The sequence below is a fragment of the Symphodus melops genome (genome assembly GCF_947650265.1).
Source record: "Symphodus melops genome assembly, chromosome: 4".
Lineage (NCBI taxonomy): Eukaryota > Metazoa > Chordata > Actinopteri > Labriformes > Labridae > Symphodus > Symphodus melops.
The window spans coordinates 14487896-14509770 of record NC_136694.1 but is presented as its reverse complement, the minus strand read 5'-3'; the positions used below and the strand labels follow the sequence as shown (position 1 = coordinate 14509770).

Below are 21875 nucleotides of genomic sequence, written 5' to 3'. Positions count from 1 at the left end.
GGCTCATGTCCATAGAGACCCATATCAGTTTCATGCTTCACTTGCAAACAAATATGTTAATGGTCAGGTGATGAGTGACACAGCTCAATATCTTACATTGCTTATTTTGTGCTTGCATTGTGGAGAAAACTGTTTCTGCAGAGAGGGGGAAAAAATGTGTGTATGCGTCAATGTTTTCTTTGATGTGAGAGTGTAAACCATGTGTTGTGTTCAGAGTGCAAAGTGTAGAACTCACCTGTTTGCAATAAGACCAAGCTCTGGGCCAGAAATGGCATTCCTCTACATTCCAAGGATTGTGCTTCACCAGGGGGCTGGATAAATGTGTGTGCACGCTCACACAAACAATCTGTCTTCTCTCCTTGCAGACCCATGAAACCAAACATAAGTCATCAATCACACTCCAAAGAATCTTGCCAAAACGACAGTTGCTGGATACACAAAAGGTAAGAGATCACTCCTTATATGGGAACGTGTGCTTTTCCAACTGTCTGTGACGCAAGCAGTTATGGTCAACAACTGACCAATTCACGCAGCACAGGACTGCAGAGCATGCAACTAAGTGCAAATGCTTATAGTCCGAATGAGGACCGGGGTAACTTTCCAGTTTTCAGAAAAATAATCTCCTCGATCATGCAGGGAAACAAAAAATGAACTGTTTAAAAAAAGAAAAAAACAATCACTAAGTAACTCAAACATGTACTCTTTTAGTGTAATGTTTTCCCCCCCCTTTCTTCCATCATTCTGTTAAACTTTTCGACCTCCCACTCTAACAGGGTTGCAGATGCTGAACCTGACCCTCATTCCAAAACAGCAGGAGTTCGACTCTCCCAGCTCATTAACACACACATTTACCTCCCACCCCCAGAACCACATTTCATTCTTCTCAAACATGCACACAGAAGAAAACAGAGACAAATAAGGAGTGTTTTTCCAAAATCACTTTATTAAATATACATCGACCGCCTTTTGATAAACACAATTTTGGGCATGGTGGGACTTAAGTGCCAAGACATAAATGAGCAGCAAAACATGACAGGAAAACAGAGGAACACCATCATGGCAAACTCTTGTCATCTTTCCTACTTCACTGCTGGTCCTGTAAATAAAAGTACAAAACAATGTGGCATTGTGTGTCAGAAACCTAAAAACAAACATTTTACCGGCTGTACCTACCTTAGCCATGTGGCCATGTATGAGGTATGGTGATCTGAAGTCATGCTGGCAGTTGGAGTAGCCCATGCCCAGTCCCAACCCTGAACCCAGTGAGACAGGCCATGTGCGACCTGGTGGAGAGAAACATGCACCCATGAATGGCATCTTGAATTAGTGCATTTTGTAGTTGATCTTGTGAAAATGCACTTACGTTTAAAGAGAAGGACGGAGAACACAACGCCCACACCAAGGCCAGTTACTGCACAAAGGAGGAAGAAGAAGAAGAAGAAAAAAGTTTGACTGATGTGATTAAACTACACATCCAAAACATTTGACATAAGTACTGAGGTAATGTGTTCATGTCTCATCCAGTATAAAACACACAGATGTAAATCTTTTGTCATGAGGTCAGTGGGGTGCCTCTATTATGTTTGATGCAAGAGTTGGCAAAAAGCACAAGTCAGCAAGACATTGCTCATTAGGAAAAGAGAGGGAGAAAAAGAGCAGCAAGAGCACAAACTTCTAAAGAAGAACAAAAACAGTAAAAGGGGTGCGAGAGAGGGGGGAAAGAGTAACAAGAGTATCAGTGAGGTGAGAGGCAGGAGAGGTGCAGGGTCAACGAGTGCACATAGGTAAGTGAATGTCAACCCAGTATGGGCAAGTTGAAGGTGAGTCAGTGGCACAAAAGTTGGCCAAATTGTTATAAGTGTTCAGACCAGAGCTGGATTTCAAGGAGGAATGTGTTTGTGCGTTTAACTCCACCTTGCTGCAGGCCACACCACACCCAACAGCAGCCCAGCCAGCACAGAAAACACATAAAAAAAACAGCCATTTGGGCCCCTCTGACTCTTAATTGGATTCAGGGAGCTATGCAGCATGACCGATTTTCCTGAACCAGAACCCTTAGACTGTTCTCTATTACACAACTTATAAATGTCAAACAAGACCACAAAACACAGCCCATACGCTTATTATAAGCACAGATGAACAACTTATGTCCTTTGAATCAATGTCAAGCTAAGATGTACTTAGATTTAAAGTTCACCGTCTGTGGCAGCATTTCTTGGCTCCTTTTCCAGAGCCTTTGGATTCCCACAGAGAGAAATACAGGGAAAGCATTGGCAAAATATGAAGGCAGATCAGTATTTTATTTTGGCATCTATTCTCTTTGTCTGGACATCTCAAAGGGATTGATTATAACAAAAACATTTGTGCTGGAGCAGAGTAAAATGTTTAACCCATAAGCCAGAAAATACTCAACAACGTAGCCAGAAAATAAAGTTCAATGATGCTTTATGCTGAAGCTCAGTTTCAAAAAAATAATGTATGCATATATATATATATATATATATATATATATATATATATATATATATATAAACAATGTGAATTTAGTGAAAAACTTTGACTGATGTGCTAATTAGCAATTTTTAGGCCTCTAAAATGCTTTTTTAATGTGAACAATGTAAACATTTGTACCTGCTAAACACATGCCCATTATCTTTGTAAGAGTGAGAATGTTTCAAACTGATGGTTGCTATGCTTAAAACACAAAAAAAAGAATCAGATCTGTGACTGTCAGAAGACATGCATTGTATGACATCCATCACACTAGCAGTCTGTGTTGTGAGTAACAACACTTTAGTCAACCAGACTTTGTCTTTCTGCATTTTGTTGAGATAAAATGGCTGGATCGTTTCTTTGACGCTGTAAGGCCTCTGATAGGTGAACGTTGAGAGGAGAGAGAGAAGAAAAAAAAAAGGAAAAAAAAGTGACCATAGAACAAATACAGGATAAAGACTGACTAGTTATTCTGCAGCTCATTTCAACAACAATGTGATTGTCATTTTTATCAACAGAAAAAAATGAGAGTGTAATGAAGAAGTGTATGAATTTGCTTGTTCCACTCTGGTATTGTCTCCCTTCAATAAAGTCTAATATAGAGACTGTTGCTGACTGTCATGAAGAGACGGTGCTGGAGTGTCTCTCTCTCCTCAACATCAATGATAACACATTGATGGTTTCGATTCCGCTCTATACAAATGGACCGTTCTCAGTGTTTTTCCACTTTTATCCTGCAATGTTTCTCTGGCTCCTGGAGATATCTTAGCACAGTTGGCTGTAAGCTGCTCTGGGTGAGCTACGATATATGCCACGGAGCAGATGTTTCTCCTCAAAGCAAGAAACATATTTATTTATTGTACTGAAGTTGACGTCATTAAGTGCTTTTTGGGACAGATTGTTTGCCAGTCTGAGTATTTGAGTGCAGAACAAACACAGTTTGAAGTACTACAGATAAATTCCTGTATAAAGACCCAATGGCATTGTGCTTAGCAATGTCAGGCGGGCTGTGAAGCCCAGAGCCTGAAGGATGAATCCAAAACATCTACAAAGCTTTTTTTTTGTTTTTTTTTAATACAACATTCTTGAAGAAATACCAGGTGTTGTGAAGGTATCATAATCTCCTTTTGTTAGCAATAACCTTAATGTTTCAATTGTGACATTTTTTTAGACTCATGATAGAGCATGTGTAGGCTGTGACGCTTCCTCTAATGAAACAGCCCATGGATAGTCTGTAAATATTAATGGACAACGCCTAAGTGACGTAACCCGTCTGTTATTGCATGCTCCATACTGGAAATGCTGTCTCAACCCAACTTGATGTCATCCTCAACAGGCTAAGAGCTGGAGCTGAGGCCGGTTTTAAGTCTGTCTGTGCCTGTCAATCAGCTCAGCTACGCGCCTTGTTGTGAATAATGCTCATCCTTTGTAACATCAAAACTGACGACTTATATAAAAAAATAAACCCCCCCCCCCCCCCCCCCCCCCCAGTACAGTGTGCTGACCAAGACATGAGCTTATCAGGCTGCTTTCACTTTTTTAACCAGGATATTAGCATGTTACTTATGTATTTTCAGGTTACATACACATCTTTATAAATGCAAGTCTGTTTTTAATTGCGCAGGTTTAATTTGTTTACTCTTAGTCATATATGGGACCTCTTAAATCTTGTTTCGAGTTTATTATGAAGGGAGGGGGGACAGCGGTGGTTTATTGTTTAGTGTTTATTGTAACTAATGTCCTGTATACTGATACTGGATGCCTTCAATTTCTCTTGGGATCAATAAAGTATCTATCTATCTATCTATCTATCTATCTATTTTCTGCTGTAAAAACTTGCTTTTTTGAACAGGTGTGTATATGACTTCCTTCAGCCTCAAGTGGACAATCAAACAAGGTACAGGACTTTCACTTCTGGTTATTTATTTCCAACACCAGAGGTTATCTCTATACCTATCCTATGTAGCAAACAATGTTGATTTAAGAAATATATCTATATACACACACTCACACTGCTCAAAAAAATAAAGGGAACACTAAAATAACACATCCTAGATCTGAACGAGTGAACTATTCTTATTAAATACTGGTGTCTCCAGACTGTGTCACGTCTGTCACATGTGCTCAGTGTGAACCTGCTTTCATCTGTGAATAGCACGGGGCGCCAGTGGTGAATTTGCCGATCTTGGTGTTCTCTGGGAAATGCCAAACGTCTTGCACAGTAATGGGCTGAAAGCACAACCCCCACCTGTGGACGTCGGGCCCTCATACCACCTTCATGGAGTCTGTTTCTGACCATTTGAGCAGACACATTTGTGGCCTGCTGGAGGTCATTTTGCAGGGCTCTGGCTGTGCTCCTCCTGTTCCTCCTTGCACAAAGGCAGAGGTAGCAGTCCTGCGGCTGGGATGTTTCCCTCCTACGGCCTCCTCCACCTCTCCTGATGTACTGGCCTGTCTCCTGGTAGCGCCTCCATGCTCTGGACACTACTCTGACAGACACAGCAAACCTTCCTGCCACAGCTCGCATTAATGTGCCATCCTGGATGAGCTGCACTAGCTGAGCCACTTGTCAGTTGTAGACTCCGTCTCATGCTACCACGAGAGTGAAAATACCGCTAGCATTCAAAAGTGACCAAAACATCAGTCAGAAAGCATCGGAACTTATAGTGATGGCAAAATATTTCTGAATTTATATTGGTGGATGGGGTTTTTTTTCTATTATTGCCGGAACAGTTGATGGCTCAGATCTAAAACTGACTGCTAATAGCTGTCAAAGTTATTGCCATTTTTGCAACCTCCGTGTGAACTTTCTGTTTTTATTCAGAAACAGTTCCTTTGGCGAGGATATATTTTAACATTTCATTCTAGGCCTAGATTATCAATTGTATAGGCTACTACAGTATATGGTTTGATGCTGAATCTGTCTGATAAGAGAGAGGACACGCCTAAATGAAAACAACTAATATATGACACCATTTTTATGGAAAACTGCTCAAAATGTGCAGACAAACACAAGCTGAGACCCAGCAGAGAAATCATAAGGTCCTTATAATAATTAATGTGTGGAAAGTGTTTTCAGATGAAGGTGGTCTGAGTTGAATATTTATCTCTGTCGACAATGGAGATGCTTCTGTTTTTCTCTGTATTTTTTTACCCAGTGCGTTTTCATTTACACAATCTCAACATGTTATAGTACAGTAATGCTCCTTGCTGCTGTTTCACAGTAAAATGTAAATTAGAGTTGTGGATGATGGGGAGAATGAAACAGATCATTTAGAAAGGTGTAAGCTGTATAAGAGGATATCCTTTACTGTGGCGATAACCTACTATATATTCATTGTTGCTCTCAAAGTGACTTTTCACATAACACAAAGTTCAGCTTAATCTCAATGTAATAAACAACAATCACAACTTCCCCATGAAACATCAAACAGGTCACGTTTTTTGTATTAAGTTTACAGGTGGTCAGATGACCTCAACTATCCCAGCTTGTCGCAAAAATGAAGAAAAGCATCTCGCCGGCAGTCCAGACCTATGACGCAGCTTATTAACAGAGAACACGTTCCTGCACAATGCCTTCCTTGTGACCACATAATATATCAACTAAAAAAGTATGACAATATCCTCACCTGTTTTCACGAATGTATCAGCAAGACAGCGGTCCCATTTTCGTCCATGCTCGTCCGCCATGTTTTCAACTGTCAGGATGTTTGTTAAGTTATCGCGAGAGCAATGGCAGGTCACGTTAGGTTTGGAGACCACTGAAAGCTTACTTTGTACAATTTGTACATTATTTTTGTAAATAGACCTTACATTTTTTGCTTTCAGTTCTCAACTTTATTCCCTTACAAACACGTACCTAACCATCTGAAAAAAAGTTATTGTTATATTAATATAATCACGTGATAGATAATGTGCACACATGCGCAGTTGCCTTTCCATACAAATACTCATACACAGTTTTTACAAAAAAATCATTGCTTCTGTCAGGGTGTTAAAAGAATAATTGGATTACTTTTCGAATTTAAAGTCCTCTGGTTAGTACATCTGACTTTCTCTGATCAATGTTTTTGTGAATATTCTGACCCAAAATAATGTAAACACACCCTGTTCCTGCCTTGTGAATAATATGCACATGGAATAATACATGCATCTCTAATGTGTTGTCATTTAGGCTGTGAGCTATATTTATTTTATAATAGACAACAATCAATAACAGTTTGCTATTCAGATGTCTGCATTTCTCGCCCTGCAATTACATGCCATTTGAACTTGGAGCAGCTTGAATTTTCAGAACAGCAAACTCGAATAACCTTTGAGGACATAGCACATAGCACTGGTGTTAACCTATTAGCAGCTTGACGTAATCTAATTGAATTTTCAGAGAGTCATTCACCAGTCACCACCTGCAGGCCGTATTGCTATACCCACTTAATTTACAGTCATTTCACAATTTCTGTTTTATTTTAATTTAAATCAGGAGGAACAACTTAAAACTCTGTTGGTGTCAGTTATACTGTACAGGTCCGACATCACAAACACGATTTCATTCATAAAGAAATCTCAGCTTTATCAGCACAGAAGGGTCCTCATCGTGTATGTGATGATGACAATGATCGTTTTTTTTTTTTTTTTTTAAGTATGAAACCATGAAGCTTAATCTACCTGAGTGTTCATAGGACCTAAATATTGTCAAAGATTAAATGGTACTAAATAAAACAGGAATATGGCAACAAACAATAGCGACCGATATAAGTACACCTTTTCTGCAACAGTTACTTCGGTCATTATTATTATTAAATGATGATTATCCTACTGAAATAATACAAATATAATAAATATAATGGGATGTTCTTTGTAGCCTACAATACAATATGCATAAAAAAGCCAAGAGAGCAACATCGGTTTTAAGCTTTGTAAATAATAACAATGTGATTGATTTTGACAAGAAGTCAGGACATTGTATTTAATAAGTAGGCTAATTAAGCAGAAAGGAAGTGGAAAATGAAAAAGGGAAAAAAAAACATTTAGAGAGGACACAGTCATTTAAACTGTTATACAAACGAAACAGAAAGCCCTGTCTGTATTACAGTTAGCCTATTTACTTATGTATTGGTTTATGCTTTACAAATGATCAGCAGGTCTATGTCATCAGTATGTCAGTATGTCATGCTTAAAGCAAAACAAGAAGTTTGCAGCCATCATTTAAAGCTCCAAAAGTGACTGTGTCCATCTCTTGAGCGCTCTGCACCACTCCTCTCTTTCCATACTTGGCAATGCCTTTCTCACTCCTTCGCTATTGGCTGTCGCAGAGGAGGCTCAGAATGACCCGGACATGCAACCGAGGCCTTGTTGTCTGAGAGCAGCCTCCTTCCTTCCTGTAGCCCGGTTGAGGAAGTGAATTTCGCTGACAGGGCTGGGTTCAGTGAGGGAGAGGCGAACAAAACATCTTCCCGAGGGGGACTTAAAAAAACACAACACAAACAACACGGAACAAGCGGAGGCGTTTGTAACTCGAAAGTGTAAAGTCATCGGTGAAAATCGTGCTCCCCTGCCCCTCTGAGACCGCCACAGACCGCCGCAGACATGGTAAGGGGCCTCGGCAGAGCTGGAGCGATGTGGACGGGCAAAGACTGCTTTGGTGGGGCGGCTGGCTATTGCTAACTAGGCGCTAAAGAAAGGTGGTGCTAGGCTAGCGGGTAATTGGAGAGACTGAGTCGTAACCTGAGAACAGCAGCAGCAGGGGATCCAAGTGTATAAATCACCAATGCATGTGCTCTGTATGCAGGACTTGCTAACCGGATACGAATATAACAGCTTTATGGCTGAGCTAGCAGCTGTTTCTTCTCAGTCGTCAGCTCGCTAGTAAAGCTAGCTTAGCTTAGCTTTTAGCCGAGCGAGATGCTCACGTAGGCTCAAAGTTAGGACAGGATGTTTTGGATATGTCACATGTTCGATTATAGTGTTAGTAAGGTGTCCTAATATGTAACGCACACACACACAAGGTCCAAACGTCGTGCACGCACCTCGGCTAAAATAGCCAAGTGCCTGGTTGCCTGTTGCTAAAATAAGACTGTCTGCTCCCCCTATTGCTTACAACGACGAGCTGTCAGACTCCTCTGCTGAGTTCTCTCCTGCCTTGTAGATTTGAGCAGGATTGATTAATTTCTGGGAATGATTATCTCTAATAAGCTACTAAAATGATACCAACAACAACTTTTGTTTACTGATTCACTGTATAGAAATGTCTCACCTTCAGAATAGATGGCAGAACTGAAATTTCACTTAAACACTTTTAGCATAGTGAGGAACTTGTGCTTTAACATTTTTCATACAATTAACTTTTCTAGTACTTCCACATAACCTCAAGTATCTCATGCCTGAGTTGGGGAGAACATCTGGATGTTCTCTACAGACGCCCACTCTCTCCGCGGCCTCACCTCATCCATCCTGCTGGTTCAGCCTCACAGGTCTCCTTTGACCCCAGGGGTTGTTGGTCTGAGCTAGTGTTTATACAGAGACAGGAGTGTTGTTAAACAAAGTGTCAAGGAGCACAGGTGTCTGATGGAGCAGACTGATTCATCAGCTGTGAGAGATGTTAAAACGTGCGTAAAGTAAATAGTGAGACATGGTGACAGTTTTGGAGATATTACCAAGAAACTCCAATTATGTCCAGGGTCATCCTTCAGAAAAAAATGTTTATGGAAAGCATGCACCCCTCAGTTCTTTTGACAAGCCAACAGCTGCATCAGTATAGTCTGTTTATGCTCTTATAGGAGGTGTTACTTCACTGATCGGCAGATGCAGGGTGCCGTGTCACAGTGTTAAGGTGTGGTGAATAAAATCCACATTATAAATAATGTTTTAACAATCTGTTGCTCTTACCATGCTTGATTATTTCCAACGTTAATGCATTGGTTTTAGATCAATTTGCAAACTGGTCTGCTAGTGTATGTTTGTTTTATTGGTAGATTACACATTATAGTACCTTAAAGGATCTCATATCTCTGGCCTTCAATGCAACTAAATACCATCAGTTACAATGTTGCCTTGCCTTGCCGTGTAGGCTGGTAAATCCAGTTCTACATACTGATATTACAGTACATTCTTTTAATAAGTGTAATGTTGACATTGGTTTATTTTTATTGACGTTATAGGATTATGTGTGGCACCATCTGATAATGCTAAGAAACAAATCTTAGAAACATTAACGTGGTAGGTTTCGGTGAGAAACGGGTTTTGTCCCTCTGCAGTCACATACCTACCTCCATCATCAACACATTCTCCAGTAATTCATGTTGTAGCTGGTCTCTCCCCTCACTCTCTGATACCCTGCTGCTCACTGCATATCTAAGGGTGGGGAAACCCCTGGGGGGACGCGATGCTATGCAGTCCTGTTTATTCTGTGTCCTCACACAGCGGTTATAATGTCATTTATTTTGTTTGAATTGACTTGCCTGCCTAAAGGAGAGAAAGTCAGACCAAAGTAAGACATTATTGCAGTTAAAGGGAACAGGGTTGGTTTGTATACGTTTCATCTGTTTAACATAGCTTAACGGAATAGATATCCGCAAGAGCGAATGAGAATGGCTCTGCTACTCAGCGGACTGTGGGTTGATCCTGTTAACAAATATTTACCAAATGGATGAATGAGTACATAACAAAAAAGCCTCAGTAAACAATTAAAACCTGAAACCAAATAAGGAATTTACTTCAGTTTCCTACAGAAAAAACTCCTTAACTTCCTGAAATGTAATGGCATCAACCCTCTTATCACCTTCCATCAGGTTATGGGTGGTATTTTCGTGTCTTGTTCTCTGACTGTAAATACATGGACGTGGTCTCAGTGACTTCACCCACTGGTTTCTAAAGGAGACTTTTGAAGCTCTATGATGGTGGTCGATAGTTTTGAAATGCTGCCTCAAACTGACTTTTGGTCACCCAAGAAATAAAAGAGCTAGAACTAAGGCGGATATTACTCCTCCAGTCAGTCAGATTACCCACAACCCTTTTTATAACTCCCTCTTATCCTTTACAAAACTTATTAGTTAAAAACCATAATTCACATCTACTGTATATAGTGTGCCAATAAAACCAGAGCTATTCAGACACACAGACACACACACGTATATATGTATATGTTTGTGTATGTATGTATGTAATATTGGGTGTGTATGGGACTTCTGGCTCTTTGCCAGTTTCAAGTGGACACACAAGGAACTGCAGTTTTTATGCACTTCTGTATTGGCTTTATTTTTCAACACCAGAGGTTGCTGCGTGTCCCTCCCACACTGCCTCCCTCTGCATACAGTTGTTGTGTGTCTGTATGTTAACCAAGGGACTGTTTTCAATGTAAATATGGGGTTTTTTTAAAGCACAAAACAATTGAAACCACCTGTGTATAAGTTTAGTAAACAGCCTTTGAAGTGAAGAGGGATACATTGTTTAATTTGCCTATTTTTATTATGATTTAATGTTGAGCACATGACTCTACTCCTGCATAGCATTGATCCTTAGGAATGCAAGACAATTTAATATAATATAGTTCATGGATTTAATTTAGGTCATACTTGCAAGTGAGTAATGACTTCAAGAAGGGATGCAAGTACAGGAGGCTCTAAAGAAGAAGAAAACAAATGGCCCATATGAACATGAACTAGTTTTTTAAACTGAACTTAGTTCAGACAGTAAAGTTGAATGTAATTTTAATATTACAACACTGTGTTTGTCTTGCAGAAGAGAATTTAGTGAATATGTTACATGCCAGAAAAAGATTTGACCCCCGATGGGGACCAGTCCAACCACTCAAACAGATAAACCTGAGGGGAAACATTTGTTAACAAACTCCTGCTCATCAATTTAGTATTTGGCTATCTGGAAAATGATCTTGATCTTTTTTTTTTTAATAAGGCTTTTTGTCATTTATGTGAGAAATAATTTGGCGATCTGATGTTTCCAGTGGCCATTAGCTCCACAAACACATGGAGGTTTGGAGAACATTGGTCTTTAGTTTTACTGCGAGTAACAGATGTTGCTCTGATGCCTTCCAACCATTCCTAACTAATTGAAACGGAACAAAAATAGTATCAAAAAAATCCAAATAAAACGGCTGAAGCGAAGGCCCAGCAGGATTCATCTTGGGCTCAGTCGGCTGCCTGACAGTACACTAAACGGTAATCCCTGTTTTCAGTTTGTTCATACCCATGCCTCTGATATCTGTTCTTTCCAAAGTGGAGTGTGGGGACTTTTACAAAAGTCAGATGTCCCTTATGTCTGACAGTTTTATCCACTTTTTTTTTTTATCCACACTGATTGGAGTTCATGTACTACCTAAACAGGTCGTTCTTCTCTGTAACTTCTCATGTGACAAACCACGAGTGCTGTTGGATTTTCTGAGCTTGAAAGTTGTTGTTAACGTCACAATACAAACAAAGTTTATCTCCAGGGGCGTGGAGATGTCCTGCAACTCGTCTCATACCCTCATACAGAATGTAACAGGCCTTTATCATCAGTGTGTTGTTTGGGAAATGTGCCGGAGCATGAAGTTGTCCATTCTATTTTATTATTGGAGCATGAAGTCCTGACGCAACAAAGAAAAGTATTTTTTCACTTAAATCTTATTAATAGTTGTGACTTCAACTATCCTAGTGTTATGTCTGTCACAGAGTTCCTTTAAAGGATAGGTTCCCAGTTTCCCTGTATTGATTTCTTTCTTTTTGCTCTCAGTGAAAGTGATTAGCGTTCAAAATCAACAGTCCTCATTCTGAGAAGAAATTATCTCATATTTTATCTTATGATCCAGATCTAGCATAATCAAGTGACTCTTTTTCAAGCCTGTTTATTACAAAGGCTATTTCTGTGGTGCAGCTCCTTATTTCTTTTCTGAGCCTCGGATGAGGTGAAAGCTAGATGTTCTCTACAGACATTCACCGTAAATACACTGTAGCTTCAGTGGAAGTGGCATGCGTTGCTATGCATTCTGGGAGCTGTGTTTTCCTGAACATGTCCAAACATGACCAGGAGAATGTAACTGTCTGTCTCTATCTGTTGACTTGAACATTAAAAAGACCACCAGGCATATAGTCTGTGTAAAGTCCAGTTGAGCTGATGTGTTCAGAACTTGATTATCATCTGGAGTTTTCTTGATGAGGGAGGTGGCGTGTTGATGATGACGTTTATGTTTCCGCTCGCTTCGGCTTCCTGACATATTGTTTGCATTTTTGTTTCAGATGCATCCTTACACAAATTGTGACACTCGAGGCTTCGCCAAGTGGAGCGTGTTCTCGAGATGTCGTAGTACACAGATCTCTTTGTGCACTATTTGTCTGAAAGCACAAGACTGGATAATGTTGGAACCTGATCTTCTCTTGTTTGATATCTTAAATACGCTGTGGTCAGGCTCAGCTCATTTTATGGGCCGCACATGGATAGTTTGGACGACCAGATACAAAGTTTACAGACGTAATAATCTGATGGGAAAAAAAAAAAACATGTCAGTAAATCTGATCAGTCTCAAAATGTCGAGATATACAAATATTAAAGCTTGCACTATGTTCTCAAAAACACTTGTTGAAAGCAGCTGTTTTCAGGCCATTGAAACAGTAATCTCATTTTAAATTATGATGACAAGGTTAATATTGCTATTAATTTAGGTACGTGATCTGTGTCTGTTGGCTTCATATTGCAGCTGCAGAGCCAAACCTTGCACAAAATATTATTGTAGAATTTTGAATTGTAAAAAATTAATCAAAATCAAATGTTGACCTCAGCAGGTTTTACATCCTCGTTAACCCTGTTGAATGTTTTGTTCATAACACTACCACTTTAAAACCAGCAAAAATAATGCATTGCTTGTTTTTGGAGCATCAAATAGGTTCTTCTTTTTAATTAATAACTATGTTAAAAATTCCTTGTTTTGGTCGAAGGCAATGTTTAGTTTCAAAGCCTGCTTTGAATCCTTCCAGCACATACCAGTACATCCCCTCATAGCTTATGATGTGCTTTGTTGTGAAGCAGTCAACTGTCGTGGGTGACTCTAATTCAATACCGCCGCGTAATAAGTGTTTTCTCTGTGTTTTGTGTGTTCTCAGAATGAGCAGCAGCTGGACTGTGCCCTGGACCTGATGAGGCGTCTGCCTCCTCAGCAGATCGAGAAGAACCTCAGTGACCTCATTGACCTGGTAAGTCGACCGTCTGTGCTTCATCACATCTCCTCAGGACACTTTTATAAAAAATTCAGAATTCAGGAATTCAGAAAGAACTTAAAATCATCATGCATTTTATTTATATCTCAAAGAAAAACACGGCTCACTGAAGCAGTGATTACTGCATTGGAAATATTCTGGGCTGAGGAAGAACCCATGTGTTTTACTTGAACTCAAAGACACCGCTCACTGTCTGTTCATGGACTCATGAATAACTAATCATTCATCTTGCAATAATAAAGATGGTCCTTCACTTACCAGCCAGGATTTCACATTTCCTTTTTGCATTTGTGCTGCACATTGATGTCCTCCAGTATATGCAGAGGAATGCACTGTACCAACAAGGAAGTAAATCTGCGTGTCAGACTCCTACTTCATGCTAAATGGGAGAAGAGTAAAAAAGAAACTTATAGTTTGCAACAACAAAAAAAAGACCTGAAGGCACCAAGGGGAGCGATTCAAAGTTTCTGAAACTGAAAACCCAGAGTTAGCCTTAGTGTGATTGTAAACAAAAACCTCCTGCTTCTTTTTAAGTACATCTACAGTGTGTCACGTAGCAGAAGTTTGTTTTCATGTGCTTGTGTTTGAGGTCATGTCTCATTGAAACTAGTAATTCATGCTTTTGTCTTGAATCTTTGCAAACCACCATACCTCATATCTAACCCCCATAGAATACATTTCTCATGTTTCCTTTCTCAAAAAAAAACATGAGCACTGTAATGTGAACATTTCAAACCGCTCTGTGGAAATATCCTGTCAGTGCCAGCTGCTAAGTGAAGTCTGACACAAATCAAAGCACACTTTCCCAGTGTCTGCGTGGCACCTTGTTTTGCGGAGTAGATGCCAGTCAGAGCCCCACCTGCTCTCCTTCCTCCTCTCTCACCTTTAACCTCTCCCCCCTCTGAGCCTTGGCCGTCTCCTCACCTATCTCACTGTGTCCAGTTGTTAGTGATTATTATCTCAACTGTCATTCACCTGCTCCTGCCAAGCACCTTTTGGCGCCAGCATCTCCGCGCAAAGTCCTCCCGGCATCACCTGAAATCACCTTTCTCTCCTGTTTGTCCCGTATCTCTCCCGTCTCCTTCTTTCTCCTTCTCTTTCTCTAAAATATACCTCACTCCTCCTCTTTTCTTGTCTCGTCTCTTCCAGTCAGGGCTGCCAGGTGTGGGTGGTTTCAAGGTTGTGGGGGCTTTGAGTGGAAAACAGGGTTCTTCTTTGTGTCTGTGCGCTTATGTTGGAGGACATGAAGCGAGCAGATCCATGTCAGTCTGTGAGAAGTCACTTGTACTTCCTTATCCTCTAGATATTTTGTTTCTCATGATATTATATTCCAGTTAAGCGTAATATAACCTTGGTTTAGTGAATCAGGCTGAAACTTAAGACAAGAAAAAAAACATCTTTGACATAAAATGAGTTACCACCAACAACTCTGCTTTTGTCTTTCCTGTTTGGTCACTTCGTACACGCAGAAGACGGTGTTCTTTTTACAGAACAAATAAAAGCATGAGCTCATATGTTTTATGCTTTCAGAAGAAAAACAACAAACACTTTTAATTAAGTTCTGAAGAGTTAAAGATGTGTTACAAACTTGTGAGTTAGTGTCTTTGACTGTGTCCTGTGCAAAACGTTTTCCTCTTGTGTGTTTTCATCTCAGGTTCCCAGCCTGTGTGAGGACCTCCTCTCCTCTGTGGACCAGCCCCTGAAGATCGCCCGGGACAAGGTGGTGGGCAAAGACTATCTGCTCTGCGATTACAACCGAGACGGTGACTCCTACAGGTAGAGTTGATATCTGCACCTCAGAGATTTGAATGTTCTTTCTTTAAGACAGACTCTGATTCTTTGTAGAGGCGTCCTCTAAGTGAACAGGGTGTTCGGGTTTATCCATGTTTGTAGCGTTTTGTCAAAAGCGAATGGAAAATGAGAATGTGATATTTATTTGTGAGTTGCTGTGATTTGTTTCGCTGTTTATGTGCAAAGTCACAGTTAATGTTAGCCGAGCAGAAGAAACTTTTTTTTTTTTGATCCCATCTTTGACACAAATGTGTGATTCAATCCCAACCATGAGATTTGTGATCCGTTGCATCAATCAAAGGGAAGCATAGGAGAGCATCTCGCCCACTTTCTATTACTGTAAAATATCAGCTACGAAGTAACTTCCTGTGAGTTTGCCACTGAGAAAAAAAACCTTTCTCTTTTCATAACTTTCAAAACTCATTAACTTTCTGCAACATGATCTTAATTTGCTCTCACCTACCACATGCCAGCTAGTGCTGTTCCTACACACAGTCTTGTTCTTCTAATGTTTTGCTTGATGTTGTTGGTATTAATATACGGGAATAATAATCACATTCAAAAGAAAACATACCACATATAAAAAGGAAACAAGTATCAAATGTATGCATAGATAAAAGCCAAGATGATGGTACATTATTTCTGTCCTTCTCTTGACTGCTGTAGATCCCCATGGAGTAATAAATATGAACCTCCAATTGAAGATGGTGCCATGCCTTCAGCTCGCTTGAGGAAACTCGAGGTCGAAGCCAATAACGCCTTTGACCAGTACAGAGACCTGTGAGTACACGCTGAGCAACGTCAGGGAGTTTTTTTAATTTCTTTTTTATTGAACGTGAGAGTTGCCTCCTGTTACCTCTGATATCTTGTTTCTCAGGTACTTTGAGGGTGGCGTGTCCTCCGTGTACCTTTGGGACTTGGATCATGGCTTCGCTGGAGTTATTCTCATCAAGAAGGCCGGGGACGGATCCAAGAAGATCAAAGGGTGCTGGGACTCCATCCATGTGGTGGAGGTTCAGGTGAGACTGATGTTGATGACACAGCTGTGTTTGAAATATAAACTGTGGACATTTAAACCTCTCATCCTGGTTATCTTGTCCCATCAACTGGAAAAAATAAAGCTTTTTAAGTTTTATTGTTTAGAAAGGTGCTTATAATTCTCTGCATTAAAGTATGGGCGCTGTCACACTTGGCCATGTTTACTGTGTGCCCACTTGTTGGCACGGCCTGTGATCACACTGCATCAGAACTAACCGTGCCTCTTGTACATTGTAAAGCGCACTTGAGTCAGCGTCCACACATTGGAGAACAACACAGAGAACATGACAGTGACTTTGTGACTTATTTTGAGTCAATTTAGTCAGATATAGAACTCTGGATCTCTTTGTATTGAAGGCTATCAGTGTTGTGTACCCGCATCACCTCTCCAAAGTGTGCCAAAGCCAAAGAGGTGTACCGTGCCTGATCACGGGAATGGAGCGGTAACACTGGACTTTAGTGTTGAAGTGGGCTTGAGCACCATACGGATGGCCAGTGTTGCTGCACCCTTAGGGCCATCTGGGTTGCACACAGATTTCAGTGTGTAGGTGATGCATGTAGAGATGATTGTAATTGATAAATGGACTTCAGCTTGTATAAAGCTTTTCTAGTTTTCTGACTACTCGAAGCGCTTTTACACAGCAGATCACACCTACCTGATGGCTGGTTATATGGCCCATCCAGTAACTAATAATAACCAACATTCACGCACGATCATACGCCCCTGACGCAGCAGGGGGAGCAATTTGGGGTTAAGTGTCTTGCCGAACGATACATCGGACATGTTGCTCGCAGGAGCTGGGGATCGAACCCCCGACGTTCCGATTGAGGGACACTACCAACTACTACCTCCCCCAACTGAGCCACAGCCATAGATTAAAAATGCCAATCACCATTATACCCATATATCGAATCTATATCAGAAGCTTGCTCACTTGCGCAAAACTCCTGAAAAACTCCTCAGGTATTTCAGGGTGAGCTGCATGTCTAAACGCTAACAGCCGAAATATTCCACTCGGAGCATCGATATGAAGGCAAATATTCTCATTGTAGCGTGTTGTTGCAGACATTTTTACGTTATGTCTTACCTCAGGACTCCCTCTCTTGTCTGACAGGGATAATCTCCAGTTGTCAGGAGGATTTTAGTGCAGTTCCAAGAGATTCTTTAGAAGTGTTCATATGTGACAGTGGCTAGCTAGATATTTCTGTTTTTTTTTCTTGACCGCCTGCTTTATTTCCCTGAGGACCTGATGGAAGTAATGACTCAAGCACCCATTCAATTTCAAAATCCAAAATGTCTTCCAGAAGATCATTATGGCATGATGTTTTCCCTCTGCAAAGATGATATCAAATCATTTATCAACGAGTTAATTTATCAAACCCAGATGCACCCTACATACATATGAACCCTGTGCATCCACTTACAGATTCTCATTATATTCCATAATGGATAAATACAGGGACTCAACATCTGGAATAACCAGAATAAACATGTTAACACCTGGCAAATATAAGATTCAACCCTTTTATCCAATCATTTTACAGTAAGAGGAGGATTTATTTTATACAGACAATAGGCCTGTTCACTTTGATTTCAGGTGACTGTTAATATCAGTAACATGCAGTCACGTACTTTCAGAAATCCTTAGACAGGGACACAATGTTAAACTTAACCATTTACTTTGAACTTTAATCTGATTGGTTGTTGTGTCTGTTGTGCGAGTAGGAGAAGTCCAGCGGTCGCAATGCTCACTACAAACTCACCTCCACCGTCATGCTGTGGCTCCAGACAACTAAGACCGGCTCTGGAACCATGAACCTGGGAGGCAGCCTTACGAGACAGGTGCTGTATTATAGTGCAGAAGAATACACGGATGACTCATTCAGATGTCCAGCTTGTTGTCAGTGCACTGAACTTGTCCCACCTTCTCACAGATGGAAAGAGATGACCAGGTTGGAGAGAACAATCCCCACATCGCCAACATCGGCCGCCTTGTTGAAGTCAGTATGACATCATGTGTCGTGCTTGTTTTGTACTCCTTGATTACCGACCTGAAATAGGGGAAACAGGGATTCTGCTGCTGATGAGCTATGTACTAATGGAATAATTCCACCTTGTCTAACATAACTTTCAAGAATAAATTATTTCATATAAACCTTGAACACTTTACGTTGAGAAGTGGTATTGAATGCAGAAAACATGCATAGAATAGATAACCAGACAATCTAAGGACTGACAGAAGTGACAGTTAATTATTGTCAGAGAGCCTTTCTCTGGGATTGTCTGGATTGTAAAGCAGTTTAAAAGTAAAACGCATTTCCTCGTTATTGTTAGGATTTAAAGGACAGATCAGGTCATTAAAGTGAGAGCAGCTTGTTTATTTTTTCCATTGTTCAACCCCAGTGAAAGAGGAAGTCATTCATGACGCCCTGTAGAGTGCTAACTGACCATCCTTTTCAGCACAAAAGAAGCACAGTACACAGTACAGGAAAACAGTGGAAATCGCACATAAATTGAAGAATGTCTTTTTTTCTTGTTCAAGGACATGGAGAATAAGATTCGCTCCACACTGAATGAAATCTACTTTGGCAAGACCAAGGACATCGTCAACGGCCTCAGGTAACGCAACAGGGATTTTAAAGTTTCCTCTAACCATCCTCTTTTCTTCAGAGCAAGTCCGATCTGCAGGGTCTTCATCTCCGAGTCAACAGATCAGTTCTCTTTTTCCCATTTCTGTCATATCTTGGATCATTTCATTCAACTTGCCCTTTTCACTTCAAATTGTAGGTTTCTCAATATTCACTTTATCTCCTACCACTGTCCCTTTTTTCATCACTTTGATTCTTTTATTGCCCTTCCCCCCCCCCCACTTCTGCTGCTATTCTTACTCTTTGTTTTCAATCCTCTGTCAATCTCTATGAATCCATCCTTTGCCCCCCCCCCCCCCCCCCCTCTGTGCTCCAGATCTATTGAGTCACTGCCTGATAACCAAAAGTACCGGCAGCTCCAGAAGGAGCTGTCACAGGTGCTCACTCAGCGTCAGATCTTCATTGACTAGTGTCAGAGGTACAACCTGGCATGAAGAAGTTTGTTGTGTGTGTGTGTGTGTGTGTGTGTGTGTGTGTGTGTGTGTGTGCGTGCTTAGTAGAGAATGAGAAGGCGCCAATGTAACTATACCTACACCTAAGCTGATTCTCTCTGGTGCCGCCTTTTATAAGCCTCAAGGCCGCTGGACAGAATCATGCCTTCTACTGCAACATGTCTAACTTCATGTCAGCCCTGATGTTTTGAAGTTTCCTAAAGAGTGTTCATTTTGGACCTATTTGGTCTTATGATTAACAGGATTGTATCTGAAACCCTGAGTGTGATTCATTAAAATAAGGCAAACCGAGTGAGGACTTCAGCTATTTGCAAATCAAATTCTCAGTTCATCATAAAGTGGTAGCTGAAGAGAAGTTAAAAATATATGCAGTGTTCCAGACGAAGACGATTGGGGGAAGTGGTCACTTCTGGGTTTATAGGAACTTCTTTGGACATGAATACAGTCTGATGGAGCTTGTCTCTCATGAAGTTTTATTCCCCTGTTTGTAACACATGCCGTTGGCCTGTTTACATTCAGTTGTGTCATAAACAAACGGACTAGTAGACATTTTGCAAGGCTTTGGAATGATGCGTTTGTAAAACAGAAGGATAGGTCACTGCAAAGCCTTGTAAAGTTTTTAGATATTCAGGAATAGGCAAAATTAATTAAACTCTAACCTTTTTAAATGGACTGATTGAATGAACGGAAGTGGGTGGTTATAGGATTATGCACTGCTGCAGGTTCACTGGAATGTTTGTGGACTAATTATTGTCGATAAACAGCTTGGTATGGTTTTCAAAATAAAAGGCATACAACTTAATTCTTTGTGCATGTGCACATAGTCACTGGGAGCAGGTAAGGCATACGGTGTAACTGCATGAGAAATAACTGGAGGTTTTATTTGCCTGACATTAATATTTCCTATTTGCAGTGATACATACGCCATTGTCATGTGTTTTTGTCTCTACAGAGAAGGAGAGTTCGACTAATACTTTTCAGAACATCCGGTTTTTTCTCTTACAAACTAAAACATCGCAGAAACTTTTCCAGTCCCTCGCTGTTTCTTTTGTACACAACTGACTCTCTCTCCCTTTGTTTTTGTCCCCCCCCCTCACAGGAGTGTCCAGACTTTGGGTGAGAAGTCAAAGCAGGAAGCTCTGAAGTTACACCTGGTGGAGGCACTCAAACGCAAAACGCAAATCACCTAGAGATGCTACTGTTGTTTTATTCTTCTGTCTATCTTTCTCCCTCCTCCCGCTCTCTCACTCTCTCCGCCTCATCTCTGCCATCTTTTCTCTGTTTCTTTACATCCCTCCCTCCATGCCTGTTTCAGTGCTGCACTCTTGTTGTTTTGTGGGGGGAAAAAAAAAAAAAGGAGAAAATGCTTAGCTTTTTATTTGTTCTTTTTGTTTTATTTTGTTTTTCCTGTCAACTGTTTTTTTTTTTTCATGCATCTCATCTGCCATGAAGCCATTTACTCACCTGTTCCCTCTGTTTTCTCTTAACCTTTCTTCTTCTCTCTGTCTATTCTCTCCCATGTTATGAATATAATGATAGTATTACCACGGTTAATGATAATCTTACAGTGTGAGGGTCATTGTAGAAATAATCCCTGATGTTCTCACTGCTGATGTGACCTCAGTCGCTTTGAAACAAGCAACTGTTGCCCCACGCCTCCTCCGTGACGAGGAAACGGACACAGAGTCTCCTGTGGGGCTGTCATTATTATGTACATCAAATTTAATTCTTGCACCTATTTTTGTCTACAACACCCCCATGATATATTTGTATAAAAATATGACTGTCCGTGTATAACTGTCATTATTCTGGGCGATGTAAACCGTGTGAACGCGAGGGCGGCTTTCAGTTAGTGATGCACTCTGAACTCCACGTCGCCCACATGCATGTGCGCCTATGTGGGAGCATGTGGGCAGCAGTGAGCGGAAATGTAAACTTATCAAACATGGGCATGGACTGTTATAATCACCAGGTGATGGCACCGACGTTGTCAACCCAACTCCCTACACGGTGAATAACATGACGGTTCGCATCCCCTCTGTTCGGCTTCTTCAACCTTTTCTCTCTCCTCACTTACTACGTCGATGTTGGGGGTCACAGTTTGTCTTTGTGTCTTAGCGGAAACATCCATCTGTTTCCATTTTTGGAGGGGAATCTTTTGTTGTATTTTGTTTTGTTTTTATTTTGTAAAGCTTATGATTCATATTGTATTAGAGCCTCCAGCAACAATAAAAACGGCAAAAAGCTA

At 40.7% G+C, this 21875-nt stretch overlaps 2 protein-coding genes across 3 annotated transcripts; one reads left to right on the top strand and one right to left on the bottom strand.

Annotated features, from left to right (window-relative positions):
- Nucleotides 1-923: 923 nt before the first annotated feature.
- Nucleotides 924-6249, bottom strand: LOC306822111 (MICOS complex subunit Mic10-like). The gene is made up of 4 exons (XM_079340857.1): nucleotides 6123-6249; nucleotides 1364-1411; nucleotides 1174-1283; nucleotides 924-1096 (listed from the first exon to the last, which is right to left on the bottom strand). Exons 1-4 carry the CDS (start codon nucleotides 6181-6183, stop codon nucleotides 1085-1087), a joined length of 231 nt encoding a protein of 76 aa, XP_079196983.1. The 5' UTR covers nucleotides 6184-6249; the 3' UTR covers nucleotides 924-1084.
- A 1501-nt stretch (nucleotides 6250-7750) lies between these two features.
- On the top strand, nucleotides 7751-21875 carry capzb (capping actin protein of muscle Z-line subunit beta). 2 transcript variants are annotated; one of them, XM_079341549.1, is made up of 10 exons: nucleotides 7751-8082; nucleotides 13584-13673; nucleotides 15352-15473; nucleotides 16155-16268; nucleotides 16366-16507; nucleotides 18253-18369; nucleotides 18462-18527; nucleotides 19070-19146; nucleotides 19492-19593; nucleotides 20727-21875. In XM_079341549.1, the coding sequence occupies exons 1-9, from the start codon at nucleotides 8080-8082 to the stop codon at nucleotides 19583-19585; spliced, it is 825 nt and encodes a 274-aa protein (XP_079197675.1). In that variant the 5' UTR covers nucleotides 7751-8079; the 3' UTR covers nucleotides 19586-19593; nucleotides 20727-21875. The 2 variants fall into 2 exon arrangements, with proteins under 2 accessions (XP_079197675.1, XP_079197676.1); XM_079341550.1 differs by lacking the exon at nucleotides 19492-19593 and having other exon boundaries at nucleotides 7754-8082.

Excerpts from the sequence above, each read along its gene's own strand:
- capzb (XM_079341549.1), top strand. Across the intron at positions 13,674-15,351 it reads TCAGTGACCTCATTGACCTG|GTTCCCAGCCTGTGTGAGGA; the intron begins GTAAGTCGACCG and ends TTTTCATCTCAG. Across the intron at positions 16,508-18,252 it reads TCCATGTGGTGGAGGTTCAG|GAGAAGTCCAGCGGTCGCAA; the intron begins GTGAGACTGATG and ends TTGTGCGAGTAG.
- LOC306822111 (XM_079340857.1), bottom strand. The coding sequence starts at position 6,183 with ATGGCGGACGAGCATGGACGAAAATGGGACCGCTGTCTTGCTGATACA. Across the intron at positions 1,412-6,122 it reads TGATACATTCGTGAAAACAG|TAACTGGCCTTGGTGTGGGC; the intron begins GTGAGGATATTG and ends TCCTTTGTGCAG. Across the intron at positions 1,284-1,363 it reads CTCCGTCCTTCTCTTTAAAC|GTCGCACATGGCCTGTCTCA; the intron begins GTAAGTGCATTT and ends TCTCTCCACCAG.